A 22,749-nucleotide genomic window follows, 5' to 3' on the forward strand; every position below is an offset into this window, starting at 1 on the left:
CTTTCATAAAGGCCGGCAACGCTCATGTGATTCCTCTGGTGTTGCAAGAAGCCTGTATGCTCTTACGTCCTCTTTTCCATAAAAAAAATTGCCCGCTTACCAACAGAAGGACGGACGGATGAAGACTCCAAGTCTTAGTAATAAAGTTCCTGTGGGATATCCTTTGCCAGGACCCTAAAAATAACTCCTTATACAGTACAATGTCAACCTTATAGAATTACCTAGAGTAGGTATAGACGACCTAACAGTCAGATGATGCATTACCACCTTTGATTTGTCAATATGTGCATTAGGTAGTGGTTTTACATTTAAAGGACCTAATGCCAAGTGTGGCTGGCTGTTTATCACTTGTCACTCAAAATCGGTTACACTACAATAGATTCGCTTTTCTTTCTATCTTGCTGTATCTTCGTTAGAGATGTTCCTCTCTGTTGCACGGTGTGTTTGTCGATAGACTAGTAGACCAAGTCCACCTTACCAATTACATCAAATATTGTTGTGTTTGCTTCGGATTGCGTATACTCCAACAAGCTTCTAAGGGACAACGATATTATACACGGTTTCGTTTGGTGAGATAGAGCATCTATTATCTACTATACATCTCTTTCCGTGTCAACTATTTAGTTCCTATAAGTTAAGTTGCCGAATAAAAAAACGTTTAATAAGCCATGTTTTTATTTATAGATTACTCGTTCAACTCGATGAGACTGAAAAACAGTTTGACAGTTTCTGGCATAAACACTCCATGAAGTTGAACCACTGGCTCAAGTTTCGGACGTTTTTGTTAAACTTTAAACAAATGCAGGTGAGTTATATTAATTCTTATAGTACAGGGTCTACTTAACACTTACATATTCTTCAAAAAATCACTGCTAAAATTGTACTGGCCTAAACTGAAAACTAGCATTATGACTGCTTTTGTTGCGAAAATCGAATGCAGGCGTTTTAGGTGAACACAGAATGCGATTCGATTCTTCTCTGTCTTTCATCGGTTTAAATACAAATTGTTCAGACGGCCGCGGCACTTTGTTAGCCACTATTTCAGATATATCCAAACACCTCTCTCTCTTACTACCATCATCTTCGAAATCCTTCGCTCTGATATCCTTCCTCTTATGTAAGTCCAGTTGGTAGGTTAACTTGTGCAGTTTTCGAGTCTTATCTTCCAACATCGCTGCTAACTCTTCGGCATGCTTTTTCTTTTTATTAAATTCAGTTTGCAGCGCTGTTATCTTACGTTTACACGTTTCTAACTCAGCTTTGAGTTTTTGTGTATTTATGTTATTTACCTCTTCTAAACATTCAAGCTTTTCTTTTGAATGCTTAGCAACACTCTCGTGATATAACGTCTCCTGTTCAATTTGATAAGACCAAAACGACATTGCTCTCATAGCAACATCCATTATTGTATCTGGCTTTAAGCCTGCTAACACTATCGACTTAAATGTTTCGCTCGGTTTGAGATCAGCTTGAATTACGTCGAATTTATCGCGTAATTCGCTTCCACACGCAGGACAAGTTAATGAATTCTCGGTGTTCCGCTTAAATTCCCGTTTTCCGTGTTCAACGCAAAAAGCGTGTGAACATGTTGTTACCCACGCTTGACTTGTTAATGATCTTCTACACTTACGAAAATTGCACACAATATCTAGACTCATCTTAAAAATAGTTTTCACATTAAATATATAAACTATAATAATTTTATAACAATTAATAAAGAAAGTTTAATCAATCATTTAATAATGATATTGAATCAATTATTTCATGCAATAATTTGTAAACATTCTTGTCTGACGTTTAGTTGTCATTTACATATTTTTTTTTCATGGTGTGTTTACTAAGCACCACATTAAAAAGAGTTTCGTTGAAAGAGGTTTTATGTGTACCTGTATGCAGTTATCATGTCTTTTATGTAATACATTAATAGATAAATATTTTTATTCAGGCAACTTTAGACAATCATCTAAAGACCGCTTGCGATATGACCGAAGTTGGTGAAACTGCAAACCGTGTTGATGACCTCATTGAAGAAGCTAATAATTTTGAAAAAATGTGCAACTGTGACCTTGATGCTGCAACAGTGGTGATCGAAGAAGGTACTTATTTTTTCTGCCTCGTATTTAAAATAATCAAGGCTTGTACCATTTTCATACGTAAAAATCAGTGATCAAATATGAATTTATATTAACAAACAATAAAAATAATATAATTCAAAATACTCGATGTGAGTGGAGCTAGTTTTCGAACCCCCAGTATATTCTTTAATAAATATTAGATATGCATGTTGTATATGATATATTTGCATGCATATTTTTTTTTATTTAAATAATATGTTGCTATCTGTCTACGACGACATTCAGCAATAGGTCAAGAATTTATGTCAGGCATGTGATACTCGTCCGTAAACAATTCCATTTAATTATAATCTACCGAAGTAAAAGATCCTGTGGGATTTTCCTGTATAGGCTTCTTGTTATGAATTGAATTACCAGTGGGAGGCTCCTTTGCACAGGATGCTGCCTAGATTATGGGTAGGTACCACAACGGCGCCTATTTCTGTCGTGAAACGGTAATGTGTAAGCATTATGGTCTGAAGGGCGCCGTAGAATAACTGGGCAAATGAGACTTATCATCATATGTCTGAAGGTGACGAGCGCAGTTGTAGTGCCGCTCAGAATTTTTGGGGTTTTTCATGAATCCTGAGCTGCACTGTATTGTAATGGGCAGGGTGTATCAATTACCACCCGATAAACGTCCCGCTCGTCTCGTCATAATGCATATTGCATATGACATAAAATTGTGAATTTTACATTGTATGACACTAACAATAGATTTATAAGAAACAAAAAAATAAAACACAGATTATCTATTTATTATCTGTGCAGGTGAGAAGTTAATGCAAGACCCGCTAAGTTCAGTTGATCACATCGAGTCCAAATGTGAAGAGCTGCGACGAACGAGCGCATTACTTATTGAAAAAATACAAAAACGAAATCTACTACTGACGAAAGCAAGAGAACTCATGGACAGGATAGATAAGGTAAGTGTATATATTTTAATGATGATTGTCTATGGCGGCGGCTGTTTGGGATTCGGCCGTAGCTACACATTGAATTAAAAAAAACTTTGTTCCTACCTTTTTTAAATAACATTTTATGGAATGTTTTCTTGGATTTTTTTTTAAATATATTTATTTGAAATATTTGTTTTTAAATTTTGACGGGAAACTTTGAAATATTTTTTTTAACTTTGTCCATTGAAACACAAATAAAATTTGAAAAACAAAATGTGCCTTCATCTACAGGATTTACTGTACAAGCTGAGAATTATAGAGCATACAAGATTTTTTTAACGTACCGTCACTCGAACGGTTGGCTCAGTTGGTTAGAGCACCGGCGCGGAACGCCGAAGGTCGTGGATCGAGTCCCGCATCGTTCATTAAATTTTGTTTTTCAAATTTTATTTGTGTATTAATCCTTGAAGTGAGGGTTATCACTTTAAAAACATAACAGTTTGTCCATTGAAGTTTGAATTCTACTATATGTCCCAGCACACATTTAGATTTTATTTATTTACAGTATTGGTAACGAGACCATCAGTTCAAACCAAACTACAATAAAAGAATTATATTTAAAAAATTCTTCAATATACTCTATTATGATATTTTTACAGGCAAACGAATGGTGCACGACTGGTGTGGAGATATTGGCGGGGGAAGGGGGCCTTATAGCCGTAGACAAACTGCTGGAAGACGCCAAGAGCTTCGAGCTCACCTCGCCCGACGGCTTCAGAGACATGCTGATGCAGTCAGCAACCCAGGAGACTAGGGCGCTTGTTACTCAGGTATGAACATTCAGTTTTGTGTGTTTAATTCTATATTGATTTAGACCCTAGTATTGACTTTCTCTGGACGCTGACTCGGCAGCTCGTCCACCGACTACTAGTCTCCCAAAGGGCTATGGAAAGAACTACGTTGGGGATTTCTCTACGCGATCACGTCGGGAACACTGAAATCCGCAAGAAAACGAGACTAACTGTTATGACATAGCAAAAACCATAGCCTCTAGGAAGTGGAAGTGGGCGTGCCATATTTGTCGTAGGTCCGATGGAAGATGGGGTAAAAAGTTGTTGGAGTGGAGACCACGAAAGGGGTTCAGGAATGTTGGGAGACAGCCAGCAAGAATACTGGGAAGGACTGGATGCCGAAAACAGACAAAGACAGTAATGGGTAGATCAAGGTTGAAGAAGATTGACTTTCGTAAATGTGAAACGTGGATTCTAAATAATCTAAAACTAGAGGTACGATCTTGAAAGCGGCAGTTTAGAGGCCTTCAAGCAGTGGCGTAGCGTGCCTTGGCGGGGCCCCGTATATAAATTTGCTTGGGGGCCCTTACGAAGGGTAAAAATTTCTCACATATGAAAAAAAATGTTTGCATAAAATTAAAAGAAATATTTATTCATCATAATTATCTACCTGTTTTTCCAAAATGTTTACAAACAATTCAAATTAAATATACAATCTCCTTGCCTTTTTTCGGCAAGCAATAAAAGTTTTTATTACGCCCCTCCCTTCAAGTGAAGAGCATACTATCAGCTAAAAGACTATTACAGTGTCGGTGATGAGGTGAACAATTTACCCTTATGCCCGCTTTAAATTAAAAAAATATTACTACGTTATTCGTGGTAGGTATCCCAACGTGTGGACGACGTTTGGCTGATGGTGTCCGTGAAGCGAGCGACCCTGCAGCGAGCTGCGACCAAGCCGGCGCGTCCCATACAGAGCGTGCCTCCACAGAGCGCTGCCCGTGACGTCACACTCGACGCGCCCGCAGTACAGGTCAGTTAATATACACTAATGTAGGCCATACACGCTACGGTCTACCGGAGAGGTAATCTGTAGACGGTCTATTCCCACACACATTCCGGTCTACCTGCGCAGGCATAACCTGCACAGATTACCTCTCCGGTAGACCGTAGCGTGTATGGCCTACATAAGACTATTTTATTTAATTAGGAAAAGCAAACCAGTACTACTTACATAGTAGGTACACAAAGAAATAACGTATAAGACTATTAAAATTGTAGTCAGATAACGCTATCCACATCTTACTATGTAAAACTTTCAGCTATTCAATAATGCTTACAGTACTTAGAAAAAACTGTTTAAAAAATACTAATTGAAATTAAAAAGAAATAAATAATGTTCTAAAATTATGTCTAGTTGGAGTTAATTTAATTAACAACATTTAAACAATAAAAACACAAAAGAAATCAAAATAAATAATTATCTACACAACTGTACACTAAATTATAACTATAATATTTATAATAATATTAACTTAAAGTACTTATGATGTTTAGTAGGATACCAGTCTGTTATGTCAGACGATCCAAGAGATGTAAAAAGAGTCGCTGGGTCTAAATGGATCCAAATTAACATAAAAATTAAATAAAAAAAAACAGAGAGGCGTGGAAATCTTCAGAAGAGGCCTTTGTTCAAAGACAAGCTGTTTAACTTAATAATAATAATAATAAAATTTATTGCCTTGAACTTAATTTAGTATACAATATCAGCTTATTATAAACATACATTAAGACAAAAGGGAGTAGGCTCAGCTTATGCTGCTTGAAATAATATTTTCATGCAGCGCTGGTTTTCAGCTATTCCCATCTCCCTAAGGTGTAAGGTGGGATATATATGGATGGATATATACATATTTATTTATTTATAATCGCTTATAAAATGGTCACAGAATACCATTATTGATTTATGGTGTATGTGGATGATGCAGCTACTGTACTCAATAACTTTTGTATTAATTTACATTTACTTTTTTGACTTACTCGTGTAAGACATTGACTATTTGACGTTTGAGTGTGTTTGTTGCATCATTTTACATTTTACATATTATATTGTAATTGAAATGATTTGTAAATCGATGTAAATGTATATCTTGATATAAAAGAGTGGCAATGAGCTTGCTACTTCATCTCATTAGCTCAACCCTTTACGAAGTAGCGGTAGATTCAATAAGAAAAATATATTATTTTTTTTTGACATTAATTAGTGTCATTTCCGTGACCTACGTGAATAAACTGATTTTGATTTGATTTGATTTGATACATAGTAAAGAGGGCAAACTAATAACTATTACAATGCAGATAAAAAACTCGGAACTCTTTTTAAATGCATCAACCTCTGTATAAATTATGAGTTTATTTATGAGCGGGAGTGTGTGTGTTGTATAAATATATGAGTGTGTGTCATTGTGTCAGCTTAAATGTAATATGAATCGAGTTGCAAACGTTATGGTAAAATTATCAAAAATATTTATTTATTTATTAATTATAAAAATTATTTTATATTTATTATTTCCCTTAGATAATATATATTATTTAAGGGAAGTTACTCACATACTGAAGATACGCAGTCGTTAATACGGTAACTGATAATATATTTGAAGTCATATAAGTATATACCATAGATGTAAAGCCTTACTATTAATTCTATTTAGGTAGGTATTCTTTTTTTTATTTACATAATTATTTTCCGAACACATACAGTCTTAAAATGTTAATCTTTTTTGAACTTACCTGTGTTTAAACAGCCTTTTTTTGTGGTGACTTTGAAGTAGGTAGGAGGTAGGAACAATGAAAATATTACCAACATAGGAGCATTAGGTTGACGTAGTACGACATGTCTCGTACAGATGGCGCTGTCAGAAAAAATAATAAGTTTCTAACCTAAGTGTTCCTAGAAGATGTTTGACCTGATTCTTGCAGAATTCCACCTTCACAGATTCCCCCCCAAATTTTGATATCATCTTCAGCATCTGGATATGAGGCGTTCCTCCACGGAGTGGTTTTGGTAGCTTCGTTATTGTTTCCAGAACTATGCGACGCTGGTTTCTTAAAAAGCGCGTAGACCTTCCTGAAAGTGAAAAGTCGGTAATTCCTGTGCTGCAGAAAAATGTGGGTGTGGGTGATCACTTAACATCAGGTGACCATGTACGCTTAATTGTCCTACTCTTCCAAAAAAAATGTAATAGTGATATGATAGATATATATATATACTGAGTGGCTGAAATAAGCTGTAGAGGATATCTTTCTTTTCGTTTGTCCGGTAATAGCGTATATTCCTGTGATTTTTCGGCGATAATAATTCAGAGAATACATAAAATAAACCATTTTTTTTAAATTCCGCCAACAATATATACTAACACAAAAAACGCAGTATAAAACATCGAAAATAACATTCATAATATGGTAAGCGATAACTTAATTATAGGCGAAATTGACATGCCCATCTATGAATTCATAGTCAAATATTTTTTTTCAAAAATGAGATAAAATATCACTTCAAAAAAGTCTAAAACTACCACCACACATTCGAAAAAGTATGCCTCAGACCTGAGAAAAACGGATGCAACAAACTCAGTGGGCTTCTTTTTTTATTAATAAAGATATGGTTACAATGTAAGATCGTGCAATAAAATTTATCATTTAATAGCCTGTGGGCGGTTGCTCCATTCCCAATGTGTGGTATCATTAAGTCATTTATGATATAGTAACCTTTACCACATAAACGTTTTTGAAAAATTCTTTTGAATTTCGTTTTGAACATTATCTGGGATCTTGTAAAAGCAAATACATCGCCCCACAAAAGACTTACTAACTCGACTTAGCCGAGTAGCAGGCATTATAAGTTTGTTTGTTCCTGGTGTTAACAGTATATGATCTAAATATAAATAAACACAAAAATAGATCGAAGTATCCCCACCCTTGAAAGAGGCCCTATGACAAATATGTCAACTTCTTCGTGATTATTTCATAAAAAAAGATTTTTTGAAAATAAGGGACGAGACGAGCAGGACGTTCAACTGATAGTAATACGCCCTGCCCATTACAATGCAGTGTCGCTCAGGATTCTTGAAAGACCCAAAAGCTCTGAGCGGCACTACAATTGCGCTCGTCACCTAGAAACATAAGATGTTAAGTCTCATTTGCCCAGTAATTTCACTAGCTGCACCCTTCAGACCGAAACACATTAATACTTACGCATTACTCCTTCACGGCAGAAATAGGCGTCGTTGTGGTACCCATAATCTAGCCGGCATCCTGTGCATTGCAGCCTCCCACTGATTGATGTCTGTTATATTCCCTGGTAACTCTATTCAAGGGAGAGTAATATGAATTAGATCCTGCATAGTTACAAAGAAAAGGACTATATTTTTAACAAGCTTTCGGTTAAGTTTTTGGAATAGCGAGGTTTAGTTTGGATAAATTTATTGCGATAGAAAGTAATTGTATGTCTTGTTATTATATTGTTTGTCCGAGGAAATAACAAGATATAGAAACGTAAGTAACTTTTGTTAATGGATTATTTACTTTCATCACAATTAGTTATGCCCGCCGTAGTTGTGTGTTCGTGACTGGCATTGGGCCCTTTTATAGAACTACTGTGTACGCTCGCCGAATATTTAAATCGAAAAGGCATTCTGATCAAGGTGATTATGTGTTTATAACTTATTTTTAAAGTCTCGATATAATAAATTAAAAATTCATATAAGAATAATAATATTGTCAAAGTCAAAAAATTTACACACTCTAACACAAATTATCTTGCCCCAAACTAGGCATAGCCTGTACCATGGGTACAAGACAACGATATATTTAATACAATATACATACTTTAAAATACATCAATACAAGCAAACATCCATGACACGGAAACAAATATTCATATTCATCATATAAATGATTGCACCTACCGGTATTCGAACCCATATTATATTAACATATAAAAATCATGTTCCAAAAATTCAAAAGAAATATAAGATGTATTTGTGTCATAATCAAAAACGTGAACAAAAGTCAATTATTATTTTCAGCCTAGCGAAAATCACTAAGAAAACAGCGATCACTAGATTGTATGAAACGTGCAGTCATTCACAGATTGACAGATGACGGCTATAATCTTGTAAAAAACGGAGATAGGCGAAATCCACCACGTTTTAAGCAACTGTTCGTTTTCAAACTTAGCCGGATTTTACTTCGTCGCCAATCGTCTGATAAAATAACCATCTAATCCGTCTATACGGAAATTCGACGAAATAAATCTTAAATTTAAAAAAAAAATGTAAAATACTATACTATTTTACTAAGCAAAATTCAGCCGATAAGTCTGTATAAAAAAAAAAAAAATTTTTAAAGTGTACGATTCACCTGATCTTAAGTGATCACCGCCGCCCACATTCTCTTGCAACACCAGAGGATTTATAGGAGCGTTGCCGGCATTTAAGGAAGGTGTACGCGCTTTTTTTGAAGGTACCCATGTCGTATCGTCCCGGAAACACCGCACGAGGAAGGTCATTCCACAGCTTTGTAGTACGTGAAAGAAAGTTCCTTGAAAACTGCACTGTGGAGGAGGACCGCCACACATTTAGTGGGCGGGGAAATTTTAAATTTCTGTTATTATTTAATTAACACGACGTAACGTGACCTTATTTCACTATTACCGACCTCTGTTTTATTATTTCTTGATAGGCTTCAATAAGAAGCCATTTATCGTATAAAATCTATGTTAATTATTAAATTTCCATATTTACGTAATAATCTTTATGCACCTTATTAATAATGTGGCTATTAAATACCGCCAAGAATCTCGACTTAAAATTAGTAGGAAATTAACTGCGTCTATTATGATGCTAAAATCTTATATAAGGCTTGTTGGTTTGGGATTGCTAGAAATTTTTGTCAGTTAGATAGTTTAAATTTGATCTATTTTAGCAGGAAGAACCTGTTTTATTTGAAAGGAGATATATTTTTTTGAAGTGATATCTTCTTATTGGGGATAAACCGCTCCGTAACGTTACTCGTTACGGCGCCAGTCTGTCTAGCTTCCCTTTCTCTCACGCATACGGCAGCTGCAGCGAGCGGTAGGCAGGATCCTCTTCTCTCACTCTAACCAATTGTTACTTTTATAGGATTAAATAATTATACTAATAATGTACATACACAAAATTCTAATGTACATATTCAAGAATTGTAACTAAGAATAAAATATATTTCATTAATAAATAATCTTTTCTTACATTCTCATATTAATATACATAAAATTTAAGTTAAACAATTAAAATATTAGATAGTTGAACATAGATTAGTTTAAGATATCACTTCTGTCGGGCGTCCCGATATGCACACGTTTTAAAGTGAAACTTTTATTACGTTGTCTCAAACTTTTTCGGCTGTGTGTTGCATGTCGCTTGACGGTCGGGCGGCGCCTATAGTTCGCAGCAGCTGACCGTGTAGTGTAAAGACTATTACTCATTTGTGCCAGTGCTCCACGCTATTTTGTTTGTTTTTATTTTTCCCATTATCATTCCAATTTTCCAAGTATAAAATTAAGATTGATAAAGCGATTTTTATACCCTTAATGGAATATTATTCCAAAAATTTTTAGTTAAATGTCTATATTGCGAAAAAACCACACAAACCTTTTTTTATTAGCAGAAATAACTGGACTGCCATTGTTGGTGTCCTTAAATCCCATGAGTTTGAGCTTGCGATTATGAATACTATCGACAGTCATTAACCATTGAAGTCATAATGTATGAGTCAGGCGTAAGAATTAATTCGCAGACGCAATTTAAATCTTTGCAAAAAAACTCGTGTCAAGAGTGGAAAGTGTGCGAAAGCAGAGTTCGAGTTTACTTCTATTTACTTTCACGCTACATGTCGCGTAAATAAACATATTATATCTATGATTTAACTGTCTAACTGACACATTTGTTAAATGATTAAATTTATAGCGCCTCGTTATCTCACTAGCTGCTGCGCGCGATGTCGCCTGCGTGGACGTTATAAAACAGCAGAAATACTATGTCTGCATGGTCTAGCGTGATGTTATGAAGCCTATACCCTCCTTAAAGGCCGGCAACGCTCCTGTGTTTCCTCTGGTGTTGCAAGAGAATGTGGCCGCGGTGATCACTTAACACCAGGTGACCCGTACGCTCATTTGTCCTCCTTTTCCATAAAAAAAAATATGTTCTCCCGACCTTTTTATAACGTTTTTTCCATCAATCTTCATCGCCGAGTTAGAAATAAATATTATTATTATTGATAACATTTTATATTATTAATAAATGATTAATAATTTAATTTGAAACATTTTTTTTGTTTGTAAACTGTTATCACCACCAGAAAAGGTTGAGCTGTAATGAGAAGTGGCAAGCAAATCATTGACACTTACAGGTACATATCTATTGTGATATAATATAACCTTGCAACACGAAGTTACACGAGAGGTAGCCTTATAAAGTAGGTAATTACAACATCCGAAAACAATATCCAATTTTCATTAAAATTTTCGTACAGATAAACACGCTGGAGGTTGAAATTACCTTAAATTCCTTTTCGTCTTCCGATTTTGAATTAACTCCGACGGATTCAGAGGTCACAGATATCAATGTAAAAATAAATGTAGGTAAACAGAGAACAAAATTTAAATTACAATTAATTATACAATGATGTGATTTCAAAGCAACAAGTATGCGAAGGTTATTTTATAAGTTATACTTTTTTAAAAATTATCATGACAAAAATTAACATCGATGCGCAAAGAGCCCTGACGTTAGCTGTTCAACTAGACAATTTGCATCATACTTCACCTACAAACTCTTGTAACTTGTATGTCTACTGAACCACAACCAATGGACGAGAATTCAATAAATTGCAAAAATGTATAAACTTGTAAAAAAAAATGATTTCTTTAAAATTGTATAAGCGCGTGCGCAGGAAAACATATGACATTTAAAATAAAAATTTGTTCCGAGGAAGAGATGGTCTGCTGGGGGCCCCCGCTAATTCCTATAGGAACTTTCTTGAGGTGCTAAAGTGTGTGTCCGCTCGGCGTTTGGTGAATGAATGCGTTACACAGAGTACTTTGATGCGACGCGAATATGTCGGTGAACACTGATGAACGAATATGCGTGCGACTGTATCAGTGGCCGGTGACATTTGATTATTACCCGCGCGAGAGTCAATTAGCGTTATATTAGCCAATCAGATACTAATGCGTCTGTTGGTAATCTCTGTATTATCTACAGGAATCTATCTGCACTATAGCTTGCCATAACAAAAAATTACAACATAGAGAATAGACAATTGCGGCGCAAACATATATTTAAATAAACGTAATTTTGTTTTGATTGTATTTAATACCTTCTTTATTACAATATTGTTCTTTCTACAAACTTAATGTACGAGGAATAAAATTATTTTAGGACTTTTGTTTTGTTACGCAAAAGAAGAATCACTTGTTGTGTGCATAGGTGCATAAGTTCATAGTTTTTTATGGAAGAGGAGCACAAGTTAGCCTTGGGTCTTGGGTATGGGTCTTGCATACAAATAAGGGTTAGTATTGCGTATCAGCGTGAAAACCAAACTGAATGAACGCCGTTTTCAACACAGCGGTCTCATAAAAGTATTATTTTTAGTAAGTAAAATACAACATAGGTATCTGCGGGATAACTTTTAACCGCAAACAGAATTAAATGAGTCTTCGAAGTTAATAGAAATGAAAAGATTCTAAATGCTTATCTTAGCCACCCATCTTTGTAAAGCTTACACAAGCGGAATGTAATATCTTCGCACGTATCTTAAAATACGCCGCACGGTCATATTTTACTTGAGAAATAAAATTGAGACGTGTCTACTACCTTACTACTACTGCTAAATTGACTCGATTAATATGAAATTCTGCAGCCCTGTAGCCCTATTCTCGTAACAAAACGAGAATAGAATCGAAGCGACCTTAAGCCAAAAAGGTGAATCTCGTATTCTTGTAACACAAATTGACGGTTCAGTTCCGATTTTCTTTTATGAAAATAAGGGATGAGACGAGCAGGACGTTCAGCTGGTGGTAATTGATACTCTCTCTCCATTACAATGCAGCGCCGATCAATATTATTGAAAAACCCAAAAATTCTGAACCGTAGGGTACCACAATGGCGTATTTTTCTGCCGTGAAGCATTAATGTGTAAGCATTACTGTGTTTCGGTCTGAAGGGCGCCGTAGCTAGTGAAATTACAGCCCAAATGAGCTTAACATCTTATGTCTCAAGGTGACGAGCGCAGTTGTAGTGCCACTCAGAAAATTTGGGGAATTTGAAGAATCCTGAGCGGCACTGCATTGCTATGGACAGGGCGTATCAATTACCATGAGCTGAACGTCATACTCGTCTCGTCGCTTGTTTTCATAAAAAAAGTGATTCCTCTGGTGTTGCAAGAGAATATGGACGGTGGTGATCACTTGACATCAGGTGACCCGAATGCTCGTCTGACCTCCTCTCTTATAAAAAAAGAAGGAAAAATTTGCGAGTCAAGTTGCCTACGAAAAATTGCAGAGGCATCATAACTACAGGCTTAAAAGACCGTTAGTTAGCCCGGGATTGTTTTCTCTTGAATACCATTTTAATTTGATGGAAATTATTGAGAGAATAAGATATTCGTTCTGGACATTATTATTATAAATGTAGATATGTATTAATTAATACTCGAAAGTACACACGAGGACTGCAGCACGCACTTCCTTACTTCACGGTTTTTTTGTTATTAAATTATACGTTTGCTTCACAGCGGAACTCTGCTCGGCCGGAATTTGTTGTACAAATTCCTCCAAATTTATACTAATTAATTTAATAGTAGTAAGTATTAATTATTTCATTTTGTAATAATAACTTATGTTTTTATAGTGTTTTCTTTAATTAGCGCGAGTGTTACACATATTATAGTTTTAAAAGGATATAAATGCGTGAGGTTGTTTTCATAAGGTATTTGGATAAAAGTGACATTTTTTATAATTGATTTACTTAACCAGAAGAAGACCTTTGTAGGAGCACGTCAGACCTCTGAAAACGTGTAAAATGTAACTTTTACGCAAAATTCTTATGAAAAAAATACAGTCACATTTACACGTGTTTAAATGCTAAGAGATGTCAAATGTTGGACAAAGGCCGTACGTCGTGGACGTCTTTGGGGGAGGCCTCATCCGACCTGTTTCGGCAATCTTGACTAGATCATCGGTACACTTTGAATTAAGTCGAGCAGTTAGCTACGCATAGAAAATTTCCTTATTTTTGGAATATTAAACCAGCACACAGTTTGGGTTTTGCCTCCATATTTCAAGAGGTATACGCCATTTTAGAATGCGTGGAAACCAATATCTAAAAAGGGTACTTCAACCAAAACTGATAGTCAGGCAGTATTGTTGGCTTTAGACGCTGACTTGACGGCGTCACAATTAGTCAAAAATTGCATCAAATGTCTAAACTCATTCGACATAAAAACAGGGTGATTCTCAGATAGATGGGACCCCATGGGCATGCCGGAATTATAGTCAATGAAATGGCCGAGCAGTGCAATATGGTGAGGAACCCACTTGGACTACCTAAGAGCACCATCCGACACACCCTGAGACACCAATGTCAACAAGAAGCACGCTTAAAAGCTGGAGCAACTCAACAGGTTTAAACCATTCCAAAGCACTGATAACGGCATTCAACAACAGATACGCGCATGAAGTCCTATCATTGAACAGGAAAAAATTACTATACCAGGATGCTAACAGGGCACTGTTGCCTGAATAGGCACCTCAGTGTGATTGCAATAAAAAACGAAAAAACTTGCAGATTTTGTCTTGAGGCCGATGAAACGCCTCTCCATCTCCTCTGCAATTGCGGCCCACTAAAGCATAAGTGTAACACCGTCCTTGGTGACTACACCCTGCTCCCAGGTGATGTTTGTAATACCAGGCCTGTCTCACTCCCCGTGTAGGTATCAAAATCGTAAGTACCTACGCGCGGCGGCCTCTACAGAGAGGCTATCAAATCCACTCATTCACGAGCAGGGACGCACGCCCGAGCTTTGTTGTCACCTACTTCACAGATCCGACCGATATTTTAAATATGAAGAAACATAAAAAGCAAAGCATATTGAAGGTCATTGCAATCCAAATTTAAATTTTATAAGCGTCCTTAAGACGCTCAAACAATCTAATTCAAAGTGATTATTATTATAATGAAATCACCATTCATGATAGCTACTTTTATATATATATATATATATATATAAAAATGAATTGCTGTTCGTAAGTCTCGCTAAAACTTGAGAACGGTTGGACCGATTTGGCAAATTTTGGTCTCGAATTATTTGTGGAAGTCCAGAGAAGGTTTAAAAGGTGAATAAATAGGAAAATGCTGCTAAATTAAATAAAAACAACAATTTTGTTTTTCCTTTGATGTGTCCATACATAATTTCTATGAGAGAATTTATTGACGCATGGTTTGACAGTTCTGCTGTGAAACAATTTAATTACGACAGCAGGGTGCATTTTTACGAAGCAATTCTTGATGTTATGTTATATTATTGTCAAATTCATAAAAAAACATTATTTTATTTATTACATACAGAACAACGTCTGTCGGGTCAGCTAGTATAATATATTCTTTGGTAATACTCGCGTTAAGAACTTACAAGTATTAGTAGCGAACACAATAGTTGAATACTGGACGCGGTGTCCTGGACTAGACAAATAACCATTCTCTCCAAATAAAAAAATAGTATTGTGTGGTTTTATAAAACCACAGTAAAAGTGAAAATTTTTTTCACAGTATAGACATTTAACTAAACATTTTTGGAATAATACTCCATAAAAATCGTTTTATCAATCTTAATTTTATACTTGGAAAATTTGAATGATAATGGGAAATAATAAAAGTAGACTAAGTCTCCAACTAATATTTTTATTGAACTCTGTGTCTTAGCCCTGGTTAAAAATATTGAATGAAAAGGATTAAAAATGAAATTTGAATACTTACAATTCTTTTTCATGTATATATAGTATACAGTTTACATGGGATGACTGATTCCCAATACTTTTAAAACAATATTTTTAATCAGGGAGAGTACGACATACATAATATTAACAATTATTTAGATTATATACATATATTAAAAAACTGAAAACAATATTTTGGGTTTCATTCAATAGTCTATACACTACACGGTCAGCTGCTGCGAATGTAATAAAAGTTTCACTTTAAAAATGAATATCGCACACATTGAAGCGTACACCTTCCTTAAAGGCCGGCAACGCTCTTGTGATTCCTCTGGTGTTGCAAGAGAATGTGGGCGGCGGTGATCACTTAACACCAGGTGACCCGTACGCTCGTTTGTCCTCCTATTCCATAAAAAAAAATGACAAATCAAAATTGTTCACCAATTATCGGTCTGTCAGGTCGTTTATAGACTAGTATATTCTAAATCTATGATAAGGATACAACTGACGCAAAACTTTCATAACACGTCTCTATAACGTGAGTGTATCCTCTAGACGCGCATGCTTTCCATAAGTCGTTGGTTAAGGCGAAGGGTAAACAGAAAACACACAAACAAGGTGTTTTTAGACAAGTTTTGTGGTGAAAATATAGCATTTGGAGCTATGAACACTATCCTGTTACACATACCCTTAAGTCTTACTTGTAGGTTGCTAATGCTTGCTGTTGGTTAAAGTTAGTACTCCAGAGCTATTATGAAATACCAGTTTTCTTTGCAGTTAAACAAGTTTTTTCTCGGCATGCTGAATTTGTTTAGTATACTACTCTCATAAAAGTTGTTCTTATAGCTTTTAATTTTTTTGTGTAGGTACATTTATTCAGATTAGAAATCAATAATGAGGATTGTCAGCAATTAAACTGTTTGCACCTGTTGAAATGTTACATTTTCGACGCAAGAATTTTGAAAATATTGGCTTTGTAACCTAGGATTCGTGAACTCAAATCGCTCAAGGTCGCCGGCATTTAGTGTCGCCTTAACGATGATGACACGTACACATTTGATTATTAATTACGCAGTTTAATTTGATCATTAGACAGATCTACGGAGGTAATCTTTGAGATATTTTCAATACTAGCTGATGACTGCGACTTTGTCCGCGTAGATAAAGAGTTTTAATAAATAATAAGCAAGTTTGGAATTGAAGATTATCTCATGTCCTATTCCAATGCCGGTTACCGTTTTCGCTCCCGTTCTCTACATATTAAATGAATCTTATTTCGAGGATGATTGCTATGGCAAACTTAACATTCTAACCTAATTGGAATAGTTATAACTCATCGATGTGAATTTCAGTTTTTCAGAAATCACAAGGGAACCATGGATTTTTTCAGCATAAAAAGTAGCCTATGTTCTTTCCCAAGCAATAATCTATCGCTGTACCAAATTTCATCAAAATCAGGTCCGGCGTAAAAGCGTAACAAACAAACTTACATTCACATTTATAATATTAAGTAACTATATAGCGGTGTACACTTTAACATGTTTATGTTTTTCACGGTAATTCGCATGTTTATTTATCCTGCATTGAACGGTAAACGAAAACGGAACCCTTATGGATTCGTCATGTCTGTCTGTCTGTCCGTCCGTATGTTACAGCCACTTTTTTCCGAAACTATAAGAACTATAGTGTTGATACTTTGTAAGTGGATGTATTATGTGAAGCACATTAAGATTAATAACCGCAAGAAAGTAAAAATAAACAGTAAATTTTGGGGGGTTCCCCATACCTGGAACTGAAACTCAAAATATTTTTTCATTAAACCCACACTCTCTATGGATATGTCTTTAAAAATGATATATGAAGTTTCTAATATAATTTTTTTCTAAACTGAATAGTTTACGCGAGAGACACTTCCAAAGTGGTAAAATGTGTGCGTGTGTGTTAATTTAATTAAGTTATCGTTATTACGGGATATAATTATTAGGGACTAGCTGACCCGACAGACGTTGTTCTATAGATAATAAATAAAATAATGTTTTTATATGAATTTGTCAATAATATATCATAACATCAAAAATTACTTCGTAAAATATGCACCCTGCTGTCGTAATGAAATTGTTTCACAGCAGAACTGTCAAACCGTGCGTCAGTGAATTCTCTCATAGAAATTATGATAACACATCAAAGGAAAAATAAATTTGTTGTTTTTATTTAATTTAGCAGCATTTTCCTATTTATTCACCTTTTAAACCTTCTCTGGACCTCCACAAATAATTCAAGACCAAAATTAGCCAAATCGGTCCAGCCTTTCTCGAGTTTTAGCGAGACTAACGAACAGCAATTCATTTTTATATATTAATTATTAGGGATAAGAACGAATCCTCTTAGAGAAACACACGTATCACAAATAACGTTCAAATTTAATTATTTTCGTATTACGACCAACTCAAAGCTTAATTATTATATTATTCATACGAATTGTTAATCTTGACATGAAATCATTATTACAGATGACCATTCTTCTTCATTTATCCCATTTTTACAAAAGAGCGGTATGGTATACATAAGATGGATAAACAATATGTGACGCCCTGCAAGGGCACAGTAATGTTTTATATGAAATAAATAAGTATTATACATTTTATACATAAGAAAACAGATATTAAAGATACAGATAATATAACTATTATTATTAGTATAACTATTTATTACTATTATTATAACTAGATAAATCGTAGAATTTTTAAGAACTCTATGGTCTACTAAAAAGTATAGAAACCGAAACACATGGACAAGATATTGCGCCATTGAGCCATCAACTGTTAATTAAATCTATCAACGTTTCCGTGTTGGAAAGTAAAAATTAACTGTTTTACGTAACGACCTAACTAATTACAAAGTAACATTTTTAGGCCTGCAGCGCAGGAAAGTTGGAAATGGCAAACATGTTGGATAAATGCCAAGTTAGCCCTTAACCAGTTGTAACGTGTAGTTTGCTCAACTTCCGTGCTTTCTTGCAAGCTTTTTATAAGCTGTATGTATATTTGTTTGTAACCGACTCATTTGGGCGCGATTTTGACCCACTTCAAACGGCCACATTTCGTTCAAACTTCGTAGATTTATCGAGAACCGATGACAATACATTAATTTGAAAAAACAAATTCATTTTACAATTTGCAAAATAAGATTTTTTTGTTTTTTTATATAGAGTTCATCTATCGTTGATAAGGCAGGAATTGATGTTAATTTTAAATTTCAACCATTATCTTTAACCGATTTATCTTATATTAGAATATTATCGAAAACCAAAGAGAGGTTTTGCTCTTTAGCGTGTTTTTTTTAGTTTTTTTTTAACTACTATTATTCTAAGCTGCAATCAAAATAAGTCACATACAACTACATATTTCAGAAAAAAATATTGAATTACGAGTTATTTTGTTCCAATCCATATTTATCTAAATGTTATCATATGTGTTCATTCCGATACGACATCCTCAGGAGATATTGTTTCGCCGAACTCTGAAATACTTTTCGAATTAACACTGTTGTTATAGTTAATGCTTAAGACAAATTTAACGTTAACAGTAACGCCGACTTTAACAAAGACTGCGGAATATGTTGCACCATCGTATTGGCATAGTTAAAATTAAAGTAAAAAAAAGTGAAATATCAAGTCAATATCGAATATTTATTTGAATCTTTTGACAAGTCGCTTTTAAACATTAATAATAGCTTTAATCGGCGAAGATTGGACAGTTACGGTTAACAGTTAAAGTTATGACATCATCTTAAAACTGCCAAATGCTGCAACACAATTTTTACTTAACTGGTACTCTAACATGTTTGTTATTGCTAAAGTTTGTTGGTGTAACCCAGCCTTAAATTCCTACAGATTTCCTCACATAACAACATTTTATCATATTCTCATCTTATGACTGCAATAAAATGATTAAAGTTTAGATTAAAATATAATCGAAACCGAACTTACAACCCATTAATCTTAATTCAGAAGCAAACACAATACAATTCAATTAGCAATAAGCCTTCAAAATGGACACAGTCCGGAGACTCGACTTCAAGTTTTTCTGCAAGAATCACACTATCGATCTTTGAATACATTTTAGCTAAAATGATGTATTTATGTGTACCTATGTGTATATAGAGCCTTATATCTAATATATAAAATTCTCATGTCGCGGTGTTTGTAGTTAAACTCCTTCGAAACGGCTTGACCGATTCTCATGAAATTTTGAGTGCATATTGGGTAGGTCTGAGAATCGGACAACATCTTTGTTTCATCCCCCCTAAATGCTAAGGGTGGTCCACGTTCAAGGTTTGTTTCAATTTTTTGACATTTTTTTTAAATTTGTTTGATGATATGAGTCAGCATTAAAAATACATACAACTTCAAATTTTCACCCATCGATCAACAGCTACTTTTGTATAGCGATTTTAATATCGGCAATACAACGTTTGCTGGGTCAGCTAGTATTCCTATAGCGAGAGCTCTATAGGAAATCTGTAGTTATAACGCACGACGTTATAAGGAGTTAACGGATAAAAACAAAAAAAAAATTTTGTATTTATAATATTCACCTCGTCTCGTGAAGTCAAAGTCAAATAAACTTTATTCAATTAGACTTAAATGAAACGTTTTTGAATCGTCACTATATTACTTTTAAATTACTGAATCTACCATATTATGTTCGGTAAAAGTAGAGCTCGCGAGAAGAACATACAAGAAACTCAACGGCCACTCTTTTCAATCAATAGAGTATCTTACAATGGCTGTAATATAAGGTGCTGCATCCAATATATGAATCGTGTTAGTTCAAAGCGTTAAAAATATAAAATTATTCATAAGAAGTAATAAAGAATAAACTGTTTAAATTTAAATAATCGTAATTAAGTTTTCACATGATTTTTTTATGACGAGTGGGACGTACGAAGGTAATTGATACTCACTGCCCATTACAATGCAGAGCCACGCAGGGTTCTTGAAAAATCCTTAAATTCTGAGTAGCACTACAATTGCGCTCATCTCCTTGAGACATAAGATGTTAAGTCTCGTTTGCGCAATTTATTTCACTAATATTTCGCCCTCTCTAGGGCAAATGCACACGTCCTGGTGCTAGTTTTCACCTGACAGAAAATGAAAACCGCTGACTATGGACCTACCAAAAACAGAGGTGACCAGATGCCTTATATATGTCATTACATCGGCACCCATAAATTTAAAACCGGTCAGGTTGTAGTCCTTACATTACTTCTATTTCATCATATCCATTCTCAGAGTTGAAACTTGTACGGCACATTAGTTACCGGTGAAATGCATTGGCATGTGTTAGTTTTATGGCAACAGTGAAAGTGGATATGTATGGATAGAGCAACATAATGAAAGGGCGCTCCGCAATGTCCGTGACAACACATCGCGTATTCAATCTAATTGTTAACCACTTGGAACATGATCATATAGTGTTATATGTTGCTTATAGAATAATGTTACTAATTCAAATTTAAGTGTATCTGTAAGTAGGCCCCTTAAATAGCTTGTTTACATGTCTTAAGTTAAGGCCTGATGAGAAAGCTCATATGGTCAGTGGGCAATGAAGGCGGGTATGCTCGGAATTTTCCTGCAAGATCGGATAAGAAATGAGAAAATCCGTAGGAGAACCAAAGTCATATAGCACAGATGATTGCGACACTGAAGTGGCAGTGGGCATATAGCTCGACGGACAGAGATCGAATTAGAAAGATCCGTAGGAGAACCAAAGTCACCGATATAGCGCAAATGATATACCGACATACCGAGTCATCGATATAGCGAAACTGAAGTGGGCAGGGCACAAAGATCGAGGTACAGATGGCCACTGGGGCGGTAAATTCTTCGATGGAACAACACGTACTGGAACGTGCAGTTGGTAGGCCCCCCACAAGATGGACTGATGAAAGAAGCCGCTGGAATAGGTTGGATGAGGGAACCGCAGGACCCATCGCTGTGGAGATCTTCACCAGTTATAGGCTTCTTTGCACAGGATGCCGGCTAGATGATGGGTACCACAACGGTGCCTATTTCTGCCGTGAAGCAGTAATATGTAAGCATTATTGTGTTTCGGTCTAAAGTTCGGTGCCGTAGCTAGTGAAATTATTGGGCAAATGAGACTTAGCCTTTATGTCTTAAGGTGACGAGCGGCATTGTAGTGCCGTTCAGAATTTTTGGTTTTTTCAAGAATCCTGAGCGGCACTGCAATGTAGTTAGGCAGGGCGTATCAATTAGCATCAGCTGAACGTCCTGCTCGTCTGTTTTTTTATGGAATAGGAGGACAAACGAAAGTACGGGTCACCTGGTGCTAAGTGATCACCGCCGCCCACAATCTCTTGCTGTTGCAAGTTGTCCAGAGGAATCAGAGGAGCGTTGCCGGCCTTTAAGGAAGGAGTACGCACTTTTTTTGAAGGTACCCATGTCGTATCGTCCCGGAAACACTGCACAAGGAAGCTCATTCCACAGCTTTGTAGTACGTTGAAGAAAGTTCCTTGAAAACCACACTGTGGAGGATCACCACACATCCAGATGGTGAGGAAGATATCCTAACTTGTAGCGTGTCGTGCGAAGGTGGAATTCGGCGGCAGGAATCAGGTTAAACAGCTCTTCGGAACACTCCCCGTGATAAATGCGGTAGAAGACACACAATGAAGCGACGTCTCTTCGCAACGCCAAGTGATCCAGCCGTTCACAGTGCACTGGATCCCCGACAATTCGGACTGCTTTACGTTGCACGCTAATAATTTATTTTTGTTGAAAGTAAGAAACACGAAACTGTGTATTGTACTGTAGTCGGATGTCTGCTTCGCGTCAGATATAATTTAAACCATGTTTTTTAACTTTTGGATGGCATTGTCTACTTCCGCAT

The 22,749-nt window shown here is 35.6% G+C and overlaps 2 protein-coding genes across 6 annotated transcripts in view; one reads left to right on the plus strand and one right to left on the minus strand.

Annotated features, from left to right (window-relative positions):
* The window catches only part of LOC126971831 (guanine nucleotide exchange factor DBS-like), a 186,873-nt gene that overhangs the window by 75,390 nt on the left and 88,734 nt on the right, over positions 1-22,749 (plus strand). For all 5 annotated transcript variants that reach the window (XR_007730999.1, XM_050818265.1, XM_050818268.1 and 2 more), the window contains exons 7-11: positions 685-805; positions 1,946-2,096; positions 2,886-3,040; positions 3,673-3,843; positions 4,688-4,837. Coding sequence is in view for 4 of the 5 variants with exons in the window: in XM_050818265.1 (XP_050674222.1) it covers positions 685-805; positions 1,946-2,096; positions 2,886-3,040; positions 3,673-3,843; positions 4,688-4,837 (748 nt within the window). In the remaining variant the exon portion in view is untranslated. The remainder of the gene's footprint in view (positions 1-684; positions 806-1,945; positions 2,097-2,885; positions 3,041-3,672; positions 3,844-4,687; positions 4,838-22,749) is intronic.
* LOC126971856 (E3 ubiquitin-protein ligase CCNB1IP1-like) lies at positions 658-1,663 on the minus strand. Its single transcript, XM_050818366.1, has one exon. The coding sequence runs from the start codon at positions 1,656-1,658 to the stop codon at positions 873-875; it is 786 nt and encodes a 261-aa protein (XP_050674323.1). The 5' UTR covers positions 1,659-1,663; the 3' UTR covers positions 658-872.

The sequence above is a fragment of the Leptidea sinapis genome, chromosome 24 (assembly GCF_905404315.1).
Source record: "Leptidea sinapis chromosome 24, ilLepSina1.1, whole genome shotgun sequence".
NCBI classification, from domain to species: domain Eukaryota; kingdom Metazoa; phylum Arthropoda; class Insecta; order Lepidoptera; family Pieridae; genus Leptidea; species Leptidea sinapis.

Bases quoted from the DNA above. Each gene is read 5' to 3' on its own strand.
- LOC126971856 (XM_050818366.1), bottom strand. From the start codon at position 1,658: ATGAGTCTAGATATTGTGTGCAATTTTCGTAAGTGTAGAAGATCATTA.